The 16053-nt window shown below is 32.4% G+C and overlaps 1 protein-coding gene across 1 annotated transcript in view; it reads right to left on the bottom strand.

The window, feature by feature from the left end:
- LOC139493887 (uncharacterized) overlaps positions 1 to 16053 on the bottom strand; it is a 452812-nt gene that overhangs the window by 251872 nt on the left and 184887 nt on the right. The window contains exons 2-4 of the mRNA XM_071282052.1: positions 11637 to 11820; positions 7164 to 7187; positions 5072 to 5158 (exon numbers count right to left, since the gene is read on the bottom strand). Coding sequence (XP_071138153.1) covers positions 5072 to 5158; positions 7164 to 7181 — 105 coding nt within the window. The 5' untranslated portion in view covers positions 7182 to 7187; positions 11637 to 11820. The remainder of the gene's footprint in view (positions 1 to 5071; positions 5159 to 7163; positions 7188 to 11636; positions 11821 to 16053) is intronic.

Genomic DNA, 16053 nt, shown 5'->3' on the forward strand with positions numbered 1-16053 from the left:
GTGTCACATGTCATGTTCAGTAGAACAGTGGTAAATGAATGTTGTATAATCAGGTGTCACATGTCATGTTCAGTACAGGAGTGGTAAATGAATGTTGTATAATCAGGTGTCACATGTCATGTTCAGTACAGGAGTGGTAAATGAATGTTGTATGATCAGGTGTTACATGTCATGTTCAGTAGAAGAGTGGTAAATGAATGTTGTATAATCAGGTGTAACATGTCATGTTCAGTAAAGGAGCGGTTAATGTTTGTTGTATAACCAGGTGTCACATGTCATGTTCAGTACAGGAGTGGTAAATGAATGATGTATAATCAGGTGTCACATGTCATGTTCAGTAGAAGAGTGGTAAATGAATGTTGTATAATCAGGTGTCACATGTCATGTTCAGTACAGGAGTGGTAAATGTTTGTTGTATAATCAGGTGTCACATGTCATGTTCAGTACAAGAGTGGTAAATGAATGTTGTATAATCAGATGTCACATGTCATGTTCAGTACAAGAGTGGAAAATGAATGTTGTATGATCCAGTGTCACATGGCATGTTCAGTACAGGAGTGGTAAATGAATGTTGTATAATCAGGTGTCACATGTCATGTTCAGTACAAGAGTGGAAAATGAATGTTGTATGATCCAGTGTCACATGGCATGTTCAGTACAGGAGTGGTAAAAATGTATGTTGTATAACCAGGTGTCACATGTCATGTTGAGTACAGGAGTGGGAAATGTATGTTGTATAATCAGGTGTCACATGTCATGTTTAGTACAGGAGTGGTAAATGTTTGTTGTATAATCAGGTGTCACATGTCATGTTCAGTACAAGAGTGGTAAATGAATGTTGTATAATCAGGTGTCACATGTCATGTTCAGTACAAGAGTGGAAAATGAATGTTGTATGATCCAGTGTCACATGGCATGTTCAGTACAGGAGTGGTAAATGAATGTTGTATAATCAGGTGTCACATGTCATGTTCAGTACAAGAGTGGAAAATGAATGTTGTATGATCCAGTGTCACATGGCATGTTCAGTACAGGAGTGGTAAATGTATGTTGTATAACCAGGTGTCACATGTCATGTTGAGTACAGGAGTGGGAAATGTATGTTGTATAATCAGGTGTCACATGTCATGTTTAGTACTGGAGTGGTAAATGTTTGTTGTATAATCAGGTGTCACATGTCATGTTCAGTACAAGAGTGGAAAATGAATGTTGTATGATCCAGTGTCACATGGCATGTTCAGTACAGGAGTGGTAAATGAATGTTGTATAATCAGGTGTCACATGTCATGTTCAGTACAGGAGTGGTAAATGAATGTTGTATAACCATGTGTCACATGTCATGTTCAGTACAAGAGTGGTAAATGAATGTTGTATGATCAGGTGTCACATGTCATGTTCAGTACAGGAGTGGTAAATGAATGTTGTATAACCATGTGTCACATGTCATGTTCAGTACAAGAGTGGTAAATGAATGTTGTATAACCAGGTGTCACATGTCATGTTCAGTACAGGAGTGGTAAATGAATGTTGTATAATCAGGTGTCACATGTCATGTTCAGTACAGGAGTGGTAAATGAATGTTGTATAACCAGGTGTCACATGTCATGTTGAGTACAGGAGTGGGAAATGTATGTTGTATAATCAGGTGTCACATGTCATGTTTAGTACTGGAGTGGTAAATGTTTGTTGTATAATCAGGTGTCACATGTCATGTTCAGTACAAGAGTGGAAAATGAATGTTGTATGATCCAGTGTCACATGGCATGTTCAGTACAGGAGTGGTAAATGAATGTTGTATAATCAGGTGTCACATGTCATGTTCAGTACAGGAGTGGTAAATGAATGTTGTATAACCATGTGTCACATGTCATGTTCAGTACAAGAGTGGTAAATGAATGTTGTATAATCAGGTGTCACATGTCATGTTTAATACAGGAGTGGTAAATGAATGTTGTATGATCTGCTGTAACATGTCATGTTCTGTACAGGAGTGGTAAATGTATGTTATATAACCAGGTGTCACATGTCATGTTCAGTACAGGAGTGGTAAATGTATGTTGCATAATCAGGGGTCACATGTCATGTTTAGTACAAGAGTGGTAAATGAATGTTGTATGTATGATCAGGTGTCTCATGTCATGTTCAGTACAGGAGTTGTAAATGAATGATGTATGATCAGGTGTCACATGTCATGTTCAGTACAAGAGTGGTAATGCATGTTGTATGATCAGGTGTCACATGTCATGTTTAGTACTGGAGTGGTAAATGAATGTTGTATAATCAGGTGTTACATTCCATGTTCAGTACAGGAGTGGTTAATGAATGTTGTATGATCAGGTGTCACATGTCATGTTCAGTACAGGATTGGTAAATGCTGGTTGTATGATCAGGTGTTACATGTCATGTTCAGTACAGGAGTGGTAAATACATGGTGTATAATCAGGTGTCACATGTCATGTTCAGTACAGGAGTGGTAAATGCAGGTTGTATGATCAGGTGTCACTTGTTATGTTCAGGACAGGAGTGGTTAATGAATGTTGTATAATCAGGTGTCACATGTCATGTTTAATACAGGAGTGGTAAATGAATGTTGTATGAACTGCTGTCACATGTCATGTTCAGTAGAAGAGTGGTTAATGAATGTTGTATAATCAGCTGTTACATGTCATGTTGAGTACAGGAGTGGTAAATGAATGTTGTATGATCAGGTGTCACATGTCATGTTCAGTATAGGAGTGGTAAATGAATGATGTATGATCAGGTGTCACATGTCATGTTAAGTACTGGAGTGGTAAATGAATGTTGTATGATCAGTTGACACATGTCATGTTCAGTACAGAAGAGGTAAATGTATGTGGTATGGTCTGGTGTCACATGTCATGTTCAGTACAAGAGTGGTAAATGCAGGTTGTACGATCAGTTGTCACATGTCATGTTCAGTACAGGAGTGGTAAATGTATGTTGCATAATCAGGTGTCACATGTCATGTTCAGTACAAGAGTGGTAAATGCAGGTTGTATGATCAGTTGTCACATGTCATGTTCAGTACTGGAGTGGTAAATGAATGATGTATACTCAGGTATCACATGTCATGTTCTGTACAAGAGTGGTAAATGCAAGTTGTATAATCAGGTGGCACATGTCATGTTCAGTACAGGAGTGGCATATGAAAGTTGTATGATCAGGTGTCACATGTCATGTTCAGTATAGGAGTGGTAAATGAATGTTGTGTAATCAGTTGTCACATGTCATGTTCAGTACAAGAGTGGTAAATGCAGGTTGTATGATCAGTTGTCACATGTCATGTTCAGTACAGGAGTGGTAAATGTATGTTGTATAATCAGGTGTCACATGTCATGTTTCGTACAGGAGTGGTAAATGCAAGTTGTATAATCAGGTGGCACATGTCATGTTCAGTACAAGAGTGGTAAATGAATGTTGTATAATCAGGTGTCACATGTCATGTTCAGTACAAGAGTGGTAAATGAATGTTGTGTAATCAGTTGTCACATGTCATGTTCAGTACAAGAGTGGTAAATGCAGGTTGTATGATCAGTTGTCACATGTCATGTTCAGTACAGGAGTGGTAAATGTATGTTGTATAATCAGGTGTCACATGTCATGTTTCGTACAGGAGTGGTAAATGAATGTTGTATAATCAGGTGTCACATGTCATGTTCAGTACAAGAGTGGTAAATGCAAGTTGTATAATCAGGTGGCACATGTCATGTTCAGTACAAGAGTGGTAAATGCAAGTTGTATAATCAGGTGGCACATGTCATGTTCAGTACAGGAGTGGCATATGAAAGTTGTATGATCAGGTGTCACATGTCATGTTTAGTACAGGAGTGGTAAATGTATGTTGTATGATCAGGTGTCACATGTCATGTTCAGTACAGGAGTGGTAAATGTATGCTGTATGATCAGGTGTCACATTTCATGTTCAGTACAAGAGAGGTAAATGTATGTTGTATGATCAGGTGTCACATGTCATGTTCAGTACAGGAGTGGCATATGAATGTTGTATGATCAGGTGTCACATGTCATGTTCAGTACAGGAGTGGTAAATGAATGTTGTATAATCAGGTGTCACATGTCATGTTCAGTACAGAAGTGGCATATGAATGTTGTATGATCAGGTGTCACATGTCATGTTCAGTACTGGAGTGGTAAATGAATGTTGTATGATCAGGTGTCACATGTCATGTTCAGTACTGGAGTGGTAAATGAATGTTGTATGATCAGGTGTCACATGTCATGTTCAGTACAGGAGTGGTAAATGAATGTTGTATGATCAGGTGTCACATGTCATGTTCAGTACAGGAGTGGTAAATGAATGTTGTATGATCAGGTGTCACATGTCATGTTCAGTACAGGAGTGGTAAATGAATGTTGTATGATCAGGTGTCACATGTCATGTTCAGTACAAGAGTGGTTAATGAATGTTGTATGATCAGGTGTCACATGTCATGTTCAGTTCAAGAGTGGTAAATGCAGGTTTTATGATCAGGTGTCACATGTCATGATCAGTACAAGAGTGGTATAATCAGGGGTCACATGTCATGTTCAGTTCAAGAGTGGTAAATGCAGGTTTTATGATCAGGTGTCACATGTTATGTTCAGTACAGAAGTGGTTAATGAATGTTGTAGAATCAGGTGTCAAATTGCATGTTTAGAACAGGAGTGGTCAATGAAAGTTGTATGATCAGGTGTCATGTCTCGAGTCATGGTCATGCAAGATTTTTTTTTAACCAAAGTAATGGTTTTTGTGTAGAATACTATGTTACGTGTAATAAAGTAAATCACAATATTTCAGTTGTATACAGCTACGAAGTATCAGACAGCAACTCTTTGACATACAAACTGGAGTGGTATTCATTGGTGTAATAAAGTAAATCACAATATATCATAATACTATGTTTCTTAATTTTTGAAGACAAGAGTATTTGCTATAAATAGAATGTACACTGAATCACTGAACACTAACAAGGACAGTGTTTAACTGCTCCACATTATGAGTACGATATATAATAAATATCTGTAAATGTGTTAAACATTTTACTTAACTTACCCAATCACTACATTCCAAGTTAGCTCTGTTCTTTACACATAATTCTACCTCTTTTATATTCCCAACCTTTGCAGCTGTAAGAAGTTTCTGTAAGCAAAACAAAGCTTTTACATTTTCCTCTAGAACATACAAATGTATTATAAATGTAATAATTAAATTTAACAAGCTTCATTTTTACAGTTTCAACAGTTTATACCAAATACAGTGACTACCAAGAAGGGGTGAAATTGTTGTCTATAATTTCAGAGTTTTTTTTAGAAAATTCTGTAGACAATTGTATTATGCATCAGTTTTGGAGATCAGCCTAAGTTTTTGTTGAGGTTTGTGTTGCTCGGTCTTTAGTTTTCTATGTCATGTTTTGAATTTAAAAAGAAGACGTGGTATGATTGTCAATGACATGAATGAGACAATTTTACAAAATAGACAAAATGACACAGAAAATAACAACTATAGGTCACTGTACAGCCTTCAACAATGATCAAAGCCCATATGGCATAGTCAGCTATAAAAGGCCCTGAAATGACTAAAGTAGACTGTTGAATTTTGTTTGTTTTTCATTTTTTTACCATGGCGTTGTCAGATTCTCTTCGACTTAAAGAGTTGAGAATGTCCTACAATATCTTACGTTTCTTTTTTTTGTCTCCTGGAATTTTGTATATTGAAATTCTGTTCACTGTAGTCATTTTGATTTCTCCTGTTCTCCCCCTGAGAATACTGCACGCCTGTATCTTTATAACATAGGTCACATGACATAGGTCACATGACACTGACTGACTCTGAGAATATTACACACCTGTATCTTTATGTACATTTTATAGACAACATAAGTCACATGACACTGACTGACTCTGAGAATATTACACACCTGTATCTTTATGTACATTTTAAAGACAACATAAGTCACATGACATAGGTCACATGACACTGACTGACTCTGAGAATACTGCACGCCTGTATCGTATCTTTATGTACATTTTATAGACAACATAAGTCACATGACATAGGTCACATGACACTGACTGACTCTGAGAATACTGCACGCCTGTATCGTATCTTTATGTACATTTTATAGACAACATAAGTCACATGACATAGGTCACATGACACTGACTGACTCTGAGAATACTGCACGCCTGTATCTTTATGTACAGTTTGTAGACAACATAGATCACATGACATAGGTCACATGACACTGACTGACTCTGTGAATACCGCATGCCTGTATCTTTATGTACAGTTTGTAGACAACATAGATCACATGACATACATTTTGTAGGTCACATGACACTGACTGACTCTGAGAATACTACACACCTGTATCTTTATGTACAGTCTATAGACAACATAAGTCACATGACATAGGTCACATGACACTGACTGACTCTGAGAATACTGCACGCCTGTATCGTATCTTTATGTACATTTTATAGACAACATAAGTCACATGACATAGGTCACATGACACTGACTGACTCTGAGAATACTGCACGCCTGTATCGTATCTTTATGTACATTTTATAGACAACATAAGTCACATGACATAGGTCACATGACACTGACTGACTCTGAGAATACTGCACGTCTGTATCTTTATGTACAGTTTGTAGACAACATAGATCACATGACATAGGTCACATGACACTGACTGACTCTGAGAATACTGCACGCCTGTATCGTATCTTTATGTACATTTTATAGACAACATAAGTCACATGACATAGGTCACATGACACTGACTGACTCTGAGAATACCGCACGCCTGTATCTTTATGTACAGTTTGTAGACAACATAGATCACATGACATACATTTTGTAGGTCACATGACACTGACTGACTCTGAGAATACTACACACCTGTATCTTTATGTACAGTTTATAGACAACATAAGTCACATGACATAGGTCACATGACACTGACTGAATCTGAGAATACTGCATGCCTGTATCTTCATGTACATTTCATAGACAACATAGGTCACATGACACTGACTGACTCTGAGAATACTACACACCTGTATCTTTATGTACAGTTTATAGACAACATAAGTCACATGACCATTGCATGCATTGATTTTTAAGAAGAAAATCTTACCTCATCCCAACTTGCCATTATATCCTGTAAAAGAAAAACACAACATTTTATCATGTTTGTACACAAGAGTTGTAATTTGAAGAGAAATATTTTTAAGGGGCATTAACTAAAAGAAACAAAAAAAAACAAAATATAATCATGAAAATTAATGAAAGTTTGATGGGGGGGGGGAGGGGGGGGTGTTGAAATTAGTGGGGGTTATTAAAATAATAATGCTTAAAGAAGTGATTTTTTGGAAGAAAATAGAGGTATGATACTTAAACTTCGGTACTGACATGATTTATAACAAACTTTTCTAAAATTGTTCGTTTATAAATTTTGAAATTATAAAGAAACTAAGGTTTCAACTCACTCAGGCAAAGTTGACCTTAGATGAATTTGGCTATTTGTTTTCGGTATTTTTTGTCATATAGATCTTCAACTGTTTCAGTACTTATACATTCTCGGATTTCAAATGTTTGGCTTTGAGCGTTCCTGATGAAGGTAAATCCAGAGAAGCACTTCGGACGCATGAAATTATTAAACGTGTTGTTTTCAATTTTTTAAACAAGTGATTTTTCATGTCATTATCCCAGATTTAGTACAGGGTCATCACCTGAAATGACCTGGTCATCCTATCAACACAGATGTTGGTTCTGATAATTTTACAACATAATTAGTCCCTGGATCATTAGTATTGTACATTTAAAGCTACAATAAAATTAAATCACTTAGTCTAGTGATTTATTTGTACTACTTAAATAAGTGATTATTAAAGAAAGACAACTCTAACTTCCAACATTTGTGGACACAATGTTACTTGAATCAGTGATTTAAAAAATCCCCTGACTGTACAATGATGATCGAAATTGACTATCGGAAGCCAACAGTAATTTTCTTTTTTATCACTTGCAGTACATTTATTATGCCAATTTGCATTTTTTAGGCAGCAAAAGTATTCAATAAAAATTTAAGTCAGCTAACTTTCTAATCAATTGAACAGTATACGCTTTTAAATAAGCTTTTTAAGTTAAAGCATATAAGTAATTAATAGCAAAAAGGCTGTTACACACTCACGCCTCTTCATGTGGCAAGGCACAATAGTTTATTAGCTTTGCTTATATCTATACATTATAGAGCGTATAAATTGTGCAAGGTGACGTCAATGTACACATCAATAATGTCTCCGCTAAAGGTTAAGGATGTACACCTCTGAGGAGCCAAAAATTTCTAGAATTAAACTTTTTTTCTTAACCTGATTTTTGCGTTTATAAGACTGTAACAAAAATATTGGTGAAGAAAAAATCAAATGGTGGTGCACTACTTTTTTTGCAACAGCCCTTTGAAAATGCCCAATTTTGATGATTTTCCCATTTTTCATCGATTTTTACCTGATTTTGGGCTATTATCGTAAAAAAAATCACAGTTCCTCAATTAAACTTTTTTTCATACTTTCTATAAGGATGAAGTGGACCAATCTGAATAAATTTTACTTACAAAAAACAATAGGTAGGAGTTAATATAAGAAAGTTTTATCATATTTAGACGCTTTTTTGAGTAAAATTTACCATGCTGTTAATTTTGTATTTTTTGTGATTTTTCTCAGTTTTAAGCACAAAATGCATATTATTTCTGTGGATTAATAAAATAGAATAACGACCATGTAAAAACTCTGTGGATTAATAAAATAGAATAATGACCATGTAAAACTCTGTGGATTAATAAAATAGAATAACGACCATGTAAAAACTCTGTGGATTAATAAAATAGAATAACGACCATGTAAAAACTCTGTTGATTAATAAAATAGAATAACGACCATGTAAAAACTCTGTTGATTAATAAAATAGAATAACAACCATGTAAAACTCTGTGGATTAATAAAATAGAATAACGACCATGTAAAAACTCTGTGGATTAATAAAATAGAATAACGACCATGTAAAAACTCTGTGGATTAATAAAATAGAATAACGACCATGTAAAAACTCTGTGGATTAATAAAATAGAATAACGACCATGTAAAAACTCTGTGGATTAATAAAATAGAATATCGACCATGCAGAAATTCTGTGGATTAATAAAATAGAATAACGACCATGCAAAAATTCTGTGGATTAATAAAATAGAATAACCACCATGTAAAAACTCTGTGGATTAATAAAATAGAATAACCACCATGTAAAAACTCTGTGGATTAATAAAATAGAATAACGACCATGCAAAAATTCTGTGGATTAATAAAATAGAATAACGACCATGTAAAAACTCTGTGGATTAATAAAATAGAATAACGACCATGTAAAAACTCTGTGGATTAATAAAATAGAATAACAACCATGTAAAACTCTGTGGATTAATAAAATAGAATAACGACCATGTAAAACTCTGTGGATTAATAAAATAGAATAACGACCATGTAAAAACTCTGTGGATTAATAAAATAGAATATCGACCATGCAGAAATTCTGTGGATTAATAAAATAGAATAACGACCATGCAAAAATTCTGTGGATTAATAAAATAGAATAACCACCATGTAAAAACTCTGTGGATTAATAAAATAGAATAACCACCATGTAAAAACTCTGTGGATTAATAAAATAGAATAACGACCATGCAAAAATTCTGTGGATTAATAAAATAGAATAACGACCATGTAAAAACTCTGTGGATTAATAAAATAGAATAACGACCATGTAAAAACTCTGTGGATTAATAAAATAGAATAACAACCATGTAAAACTCTGTGGATTAATAAAATAGAATAACGACCATGTAAAACTCTGTGGATTAATAAAATAGAATAACGACCATGTAAAAACTCTGTGGATTAATAAAATAGAATATCGACCATGCAGAAATTCTGTGGATTAATAAAATAGAATAACGACCATGCAAAAATTCTGTGGATTAATAAAATAGAATAACCACCATGTAAAAACTCTGTGGATTAATAAAATAGAATAACCACCATGTAAAAACTCTGTGGATTAATAAAATAGAATAACGACCATGCAAAAATTCTGTGGATTAATAAAATAGAATAACGACCATGTAAAAACTCTGTGGATTAATAAAATAGAATAACGACCATGTAAAAACTCTGTGGATTAATAAAATAGAATAACAACCATGTAAAACTCTGTGGATTAATAAAATAGAATAACGACCATGTAAAACTCTGTGGATTAATAAAATAGAATAACGACCATGTAAAAACTCTGTGGATTAATAAAATAGAATAACGACCATGTAAAAACTCTGTGGATTAATAAAATAGAATAACAACCATGTAAAACTCTGTGGATTAATAAAATAGAATAACGACCATGTAAAACTCTGTGGATTAATAAAATAGAATAACGACCATGTAAAAACTCTGTGGATTAATAAAATAGAATAACGACCATGTAAAACTCTGTGGATTAATAAAATAGAATAACGACCATGTAAAACTCTGTGGATTAATAAAATAGAATAACGACCATGTAAAAACTCTGTGGATTAATAAAATAGAATAACGACCATGTAAAAACTCTGTGGATTAATAAAATAGAATAACAACCATGTAAAACTCTGTGGATTAATAAAATAGAATAACGACCATGTAAAACTCTGTGGATTAATAAAATAGAATAACGACCATGTAAAAACTCTGTGGATTAATAAAATAGAATAACGACCATGTAAAACTCTGTGGATTAATAAAATAGAATAACGACCATGTAAAACTCTGTGGATTAATAAAATAGAATAACGACCATGTAAAAACTCTTGCCAAATTTCATCAGTTTCCCTTATATATATAATTCTATTTATTTTTGGCATATTATATTGTTATTTTCAAAATCTCGTGTTTCAAGAAAGACGGTTAACCCCTTTTTTATTTCATTTTCTGGTGTATTTTTAAAGCCAAATCCAAATATGTAATAATTAAATAAATGGGGAATGTGTCCATGTGACACAGATCATGCAGATGATATCCCCGCTTGCATATCATATAACAGTAATATTGACACCCCTAAAATTCAAACTTGATCTGTGTTTTGTGGTAATAAGCATTGTGTATAAGTTTCATAACATTGGGTTGAGGCAAACTAAAGTAAGAGAACGAAAATGAAAATTCAGCAATTTTTCCATTTGTAAAGGGGCATAACTCTATGACTATAGAACGGTTAAAGTGACGCCACCAAAATTCAAACTTGATTTGTGTTTTGTGGTAAATGGCATTGTGTATAAGTTTCATGACATTTGGTTGAGGCAAACTAAAGTAAAAGAACGGAAACCAACTTTGGGACGTACGGACGTACAGACAGACAGGGATAAAACTTAATGCCCCCACCGTTACGGCGGGAGCATAAAGAATTCAATGAAGTAGTTAATTGTGTACACTTTGCCTTTACCATGTTTACTTTGTTTTGAAAAAAACTTGTTTAAGTAAAGCCTCTGTCTAATTATCAATATGATTAAATGATTAAACATGTTAAATACCTAATGTGAAATCTGTTGGCCAGAGTTCTGCAATTGTCAATAAGGGATTAAACGTGAGCCTTCGTCAAACTCTTATTGCAACTTCAAAATGTTATTGTACAGTCTGTCTTCATGGCCTTAATGCCACTTCATATTACATACATTTTTATCCCATCTGCCACCAGTCAATTAGCCTGATAAGAATCTGCAAATAAAGATTTATATAAAATGTTAAACATGTAAATTATCATTGATATGGTCATAATAATAAGTGTTTACAAAACTTTGAATTTTTGAAATACTACAGGCTTTTCTACCTCAGGAATAGATTACCTTAGCTGTATTTGACAAAACTTTTAGGAATTTTGGTCCTCAATAGTCTTCAACTTCGTACTTTATTTGGCCTTTTTAACTTTTTTAATCCTAGTATCTTTGACTCATGCGAGGTTGAATGTGTCGTCATAAATTTTGAATGCATGAAATACGGTAGGAGATTTGTGTAAACTAGACCAGGGATGATTCCACTATATAGTTTAGGGCCGCTGTGCGGCCCTAAAATCGGCCAGCGGCCCCAAAAAAATATTTGTGAATATAAATTCCCAATTCATGAAATAAAATAAAAATCGGTATTTTCGGAAAAGTTTAGCACTTTATTCGTTATAGGTTGAAAAATATAGGCAAAGTATAGATGTTTATGAAGTGTCCTATATTTTGACTTTAGTGGACGATTTGATTATGTCATAGATATCTATGATTATGTCAACATGTGGTAAACAATTTCAGCATCAGGATTCAATTGATTAAAATGTTATGGGATTATTTGATCTCGTAAAAGTAGATCGCCTAGCAGGTTGATCAAAAACATGTTTGTCAAAATTGGTGTGAAAGCAGACCTCCGCTAAGTGCAAATTCAAATTTTGGTATAATATTGATGAATCTATTTTAATGGGTGCCGATCTCGTAAAAGCAGATCGCCCAGAAGAGCTGCATGGTTATATAATTTGATGAAAATAAATTATTTTATATTTTGCTCTATATCAACAAAAGACAAAAGTTTGAGCGTTTTTGAAAAATTATGTTGATGATTAGACCATTCATGAAATACGATATGTCACCATTTACAGCAGATTTCAGCGAGTATGAAGCTACGGGTAGATTCTTTGGTTAGCTTCCTTGTTTGCTCAACCATGAAGTGATTATTACCTTAAAATTGGGAGGAGCATAGTACCAATTTATCATCCAATGAAAACACTCATATAAATGGCCTGTTTATAATGTGTATGTTTCATAATTACAAACAGTTTACTTAATAAACAACTTTGCAAATTAAATTTCATTTCTTATAGTTTTTGATTGAATAAAAAAAATTCTTTGTATTAAAATAAAGTAAAAAACGGAGTTACGGTTTATGTTTTGTTCAAGGATGATCAAGTTTATAAATTTAGATATTGGTTTAAACAAATATGAATATGACCAATTCAAGTACACCGCTCGACTTTTGTGACTTAGCATGATTTAAAAAAAAAAAATAAGATTGTTTAGGACTTTTTGTAAACAATAAACGCTAGCACATCATATAGAAAATCAAGTGAGAAATCTATTCTTAAAATTTTAAAACAAAAATATCTGTGGATTTTCTACAAAAAACTTGGTTTATTTGCCAAAAAAAAAATCCCGTCTAACTTTGAAATGCGATGAAACAATAAAAAATAATGCTTCCTTGAAGTTTCTTCTTTGTATATGTACAAAATGGCCCGTCTCTATAATTCATTAACTTTGCTGTTTTATACTATTGCAGTTGGAAAAATTTGAAATTCTAAGGCAGAAGGGGTCATAAACCGTATATTTACGCAGTGAATGTACCATAGTAAAGTACATAGACATAACTGGATTTATAACATGTATAAATGAACCGAGTGATTGATTGATATAAAATTGGCAAATCAAACACACCTACAGCATGCTTGTGAAAAAGATTATAATTATCAATAAATTTTAAATTTAGATTGAAAACTTATTTTTAAACTAATGTTTCTATTCTGTCACTAGTTCTGATTGGTTCTCTATTAAACTATTGACTCCACCCATAGGCTTGTTTACCTTACCTAATAATGATTTCATGGTTGAGCTAGCAAGGAAGCTAACCAAAGAATCTACACGAAGCTTCATACTCGTTGGAATTTGCTGTAATATGGAACTGTTTCAAAAGTTATGAAAATTATTCTTTCTTCTTCTTTAGAATACCATCAACTTTTTGAGAATTACATTCCGGCGCATGCATAAATCGTTTTAAGTTAATTTCAAATATTCTTTTATTTATTAATGAAATCTACAATTTTTCCAAATAATTTTAAAGTTCACTGGTCAATTGCTTTAAATATCTTATCTATTAAGTATATAAACTTTTGTAATTGTCTTTCTGAATACGACAATGGAACAGTTCAATATGAAATCCATTTTAATCAAGGTAAACTTATAAAGATGACCTGATGAAAAATACCAAATGGATGATTTTTTTTCATTGGTTTATATAATGGCAAGCCATTTTGCTATTTAATTTAATTTCAAGATATCTTATACACTTTATAAGATATCTTGTATAGTTTATAAGATATTATATGAAATATCTAACATGTCTAACAGATTATATAAGATATCTTATAAAGTTTATGAAATTTACAAATTTTAAAATAATTTTATAAAATATAAGAGATACTGTATCTAATAATTTATATAACATATCTTATAAACTATATGAGATATCTTCTAAACTATATAAGATATTTTATAAACTATATGTATTGTTTATAAGATATCTTTAAAAGTATATGAGCTATCTTATAAAATATATAGTTTAAAAGATATCTTATATAATTTTCTTTATAAGATATCCCATAAACTATATAAGATATCTTAAAGATATCTCAAAACTTACATACTAAAACTGACTTCTGGTTTATTTGTAGTTTTCCCAATTTCTATATAAATCGCGTAAAAAAAATCCCAAAAGTGGCCAGGGTCCTTTTTCCCAAAATACCCAGATAAACCCCTGACTGGCCATAAAAAAGAATAGGTTTGTTTGCCCAAACGCTACCTACCCAGAAAAAAGCTGCCTACTCAAATTCTTTTATTGTCCTGATTTGAAGAATTTTTTTTTTAATCAGATAGGCATGAAGACTAATAAACATCATGAACATCTGATACTTCAATTTCTCTTTTTGAAAAAAAAAAAAAAGAAAATGCCTACCTACCTACCCACTGTCTCAACCTTTGGGTAGGGTTTGGGCAAACCAAAATATTTTTAATTGTGACCTCAGGATACATACTAAAACTGACTTCTGGTTTATTTGTAGTTTTCCCAATTTCTATATAAATCGCGTAAAAAAATTCCCAAAAGTGGCCAGGGTCCTTTTTCCCAAAATACCAAGATAAACCCCTGATTAAAGCTATCTTATAAACTATATAGTTAGTTTTCTCGTTTGAATTGTTTTACATTGTCTTATCAGGGCCTTTTATAGCTGACTATGCGGTATGGGCTTTGCTCATTGTTGAAGGCCGTACGGTGACCTATAGTTGTTAATGTTTGTGTCATTTTGGTCTTTTGTGGATATATATATAGTTGTCTCATTGGCAATCATACCACATCTTCTTTTTAAATATAAGATATCTTATAAACTATCTTATAAACTTGATAAGATATCTTAAATATATCTTATCAACTATATAAGATAGCTAATCTGAAATATATTCATAAGATATCTTAATAACTTTAGGAGATATCTGATCAATTATATAAGATATATTATAAAATATATAGTTTATAAGATATCTTATATAATTTTCTTTATCATTTTTTTTTATAAGATATCTTATATAATTTTCTTTATCATTTTTTTTTATAAGATATCTTATATAATTTTCTTTATCATTTTTTTTTATAAGATATCTTATATAATTTTCTTTACATGATATCTTATATAATTTTCTTTATAAGATATCTTATATAATTTTCTTTATAAGATATCCCATAAACTATGTAAGATATCTTAGAAACTATATGAGATGTCTTATCAACTATATAAGATATCTTGTAAATTATAAAAGATATATATCTTATAAATTATAAAAGATATCTTGTAAATTATAAAAGATATTTATAAGATATCTCATATACTTTATGAGATCTCTAATAAACTTATGAGATATTTTATATAATATATAAGATATCTCATATAATATATAAGATATCTCATATAATATATAAGACATCTTATGTAAATGAAACTATAGAAGATATCTTATATATTAAATGAGATATCTTATATATTACATGAGATATCTTGACCTTTTATAGCTGACTATGCGGTATGGGCTTTGCTCATTGTTGAAGGCCGTACGGTGACCTATAGTTGTTAATGTTTTTGGTCTTTTGTGGATA

The sequence above is a fragment of the Mytilus edulis genome, chromosome 11, assembly GCF_963676685.1.
Source record: "Mytilus edulis chromosome 11, xbMytEdul2.2, whole genome shotgun sequence".
NCBI lineage: Eukaryota > Metazoa > Mollusca > Bivalvia > Mytilida > Mytilidae > Mytilus > Mytilus edulis.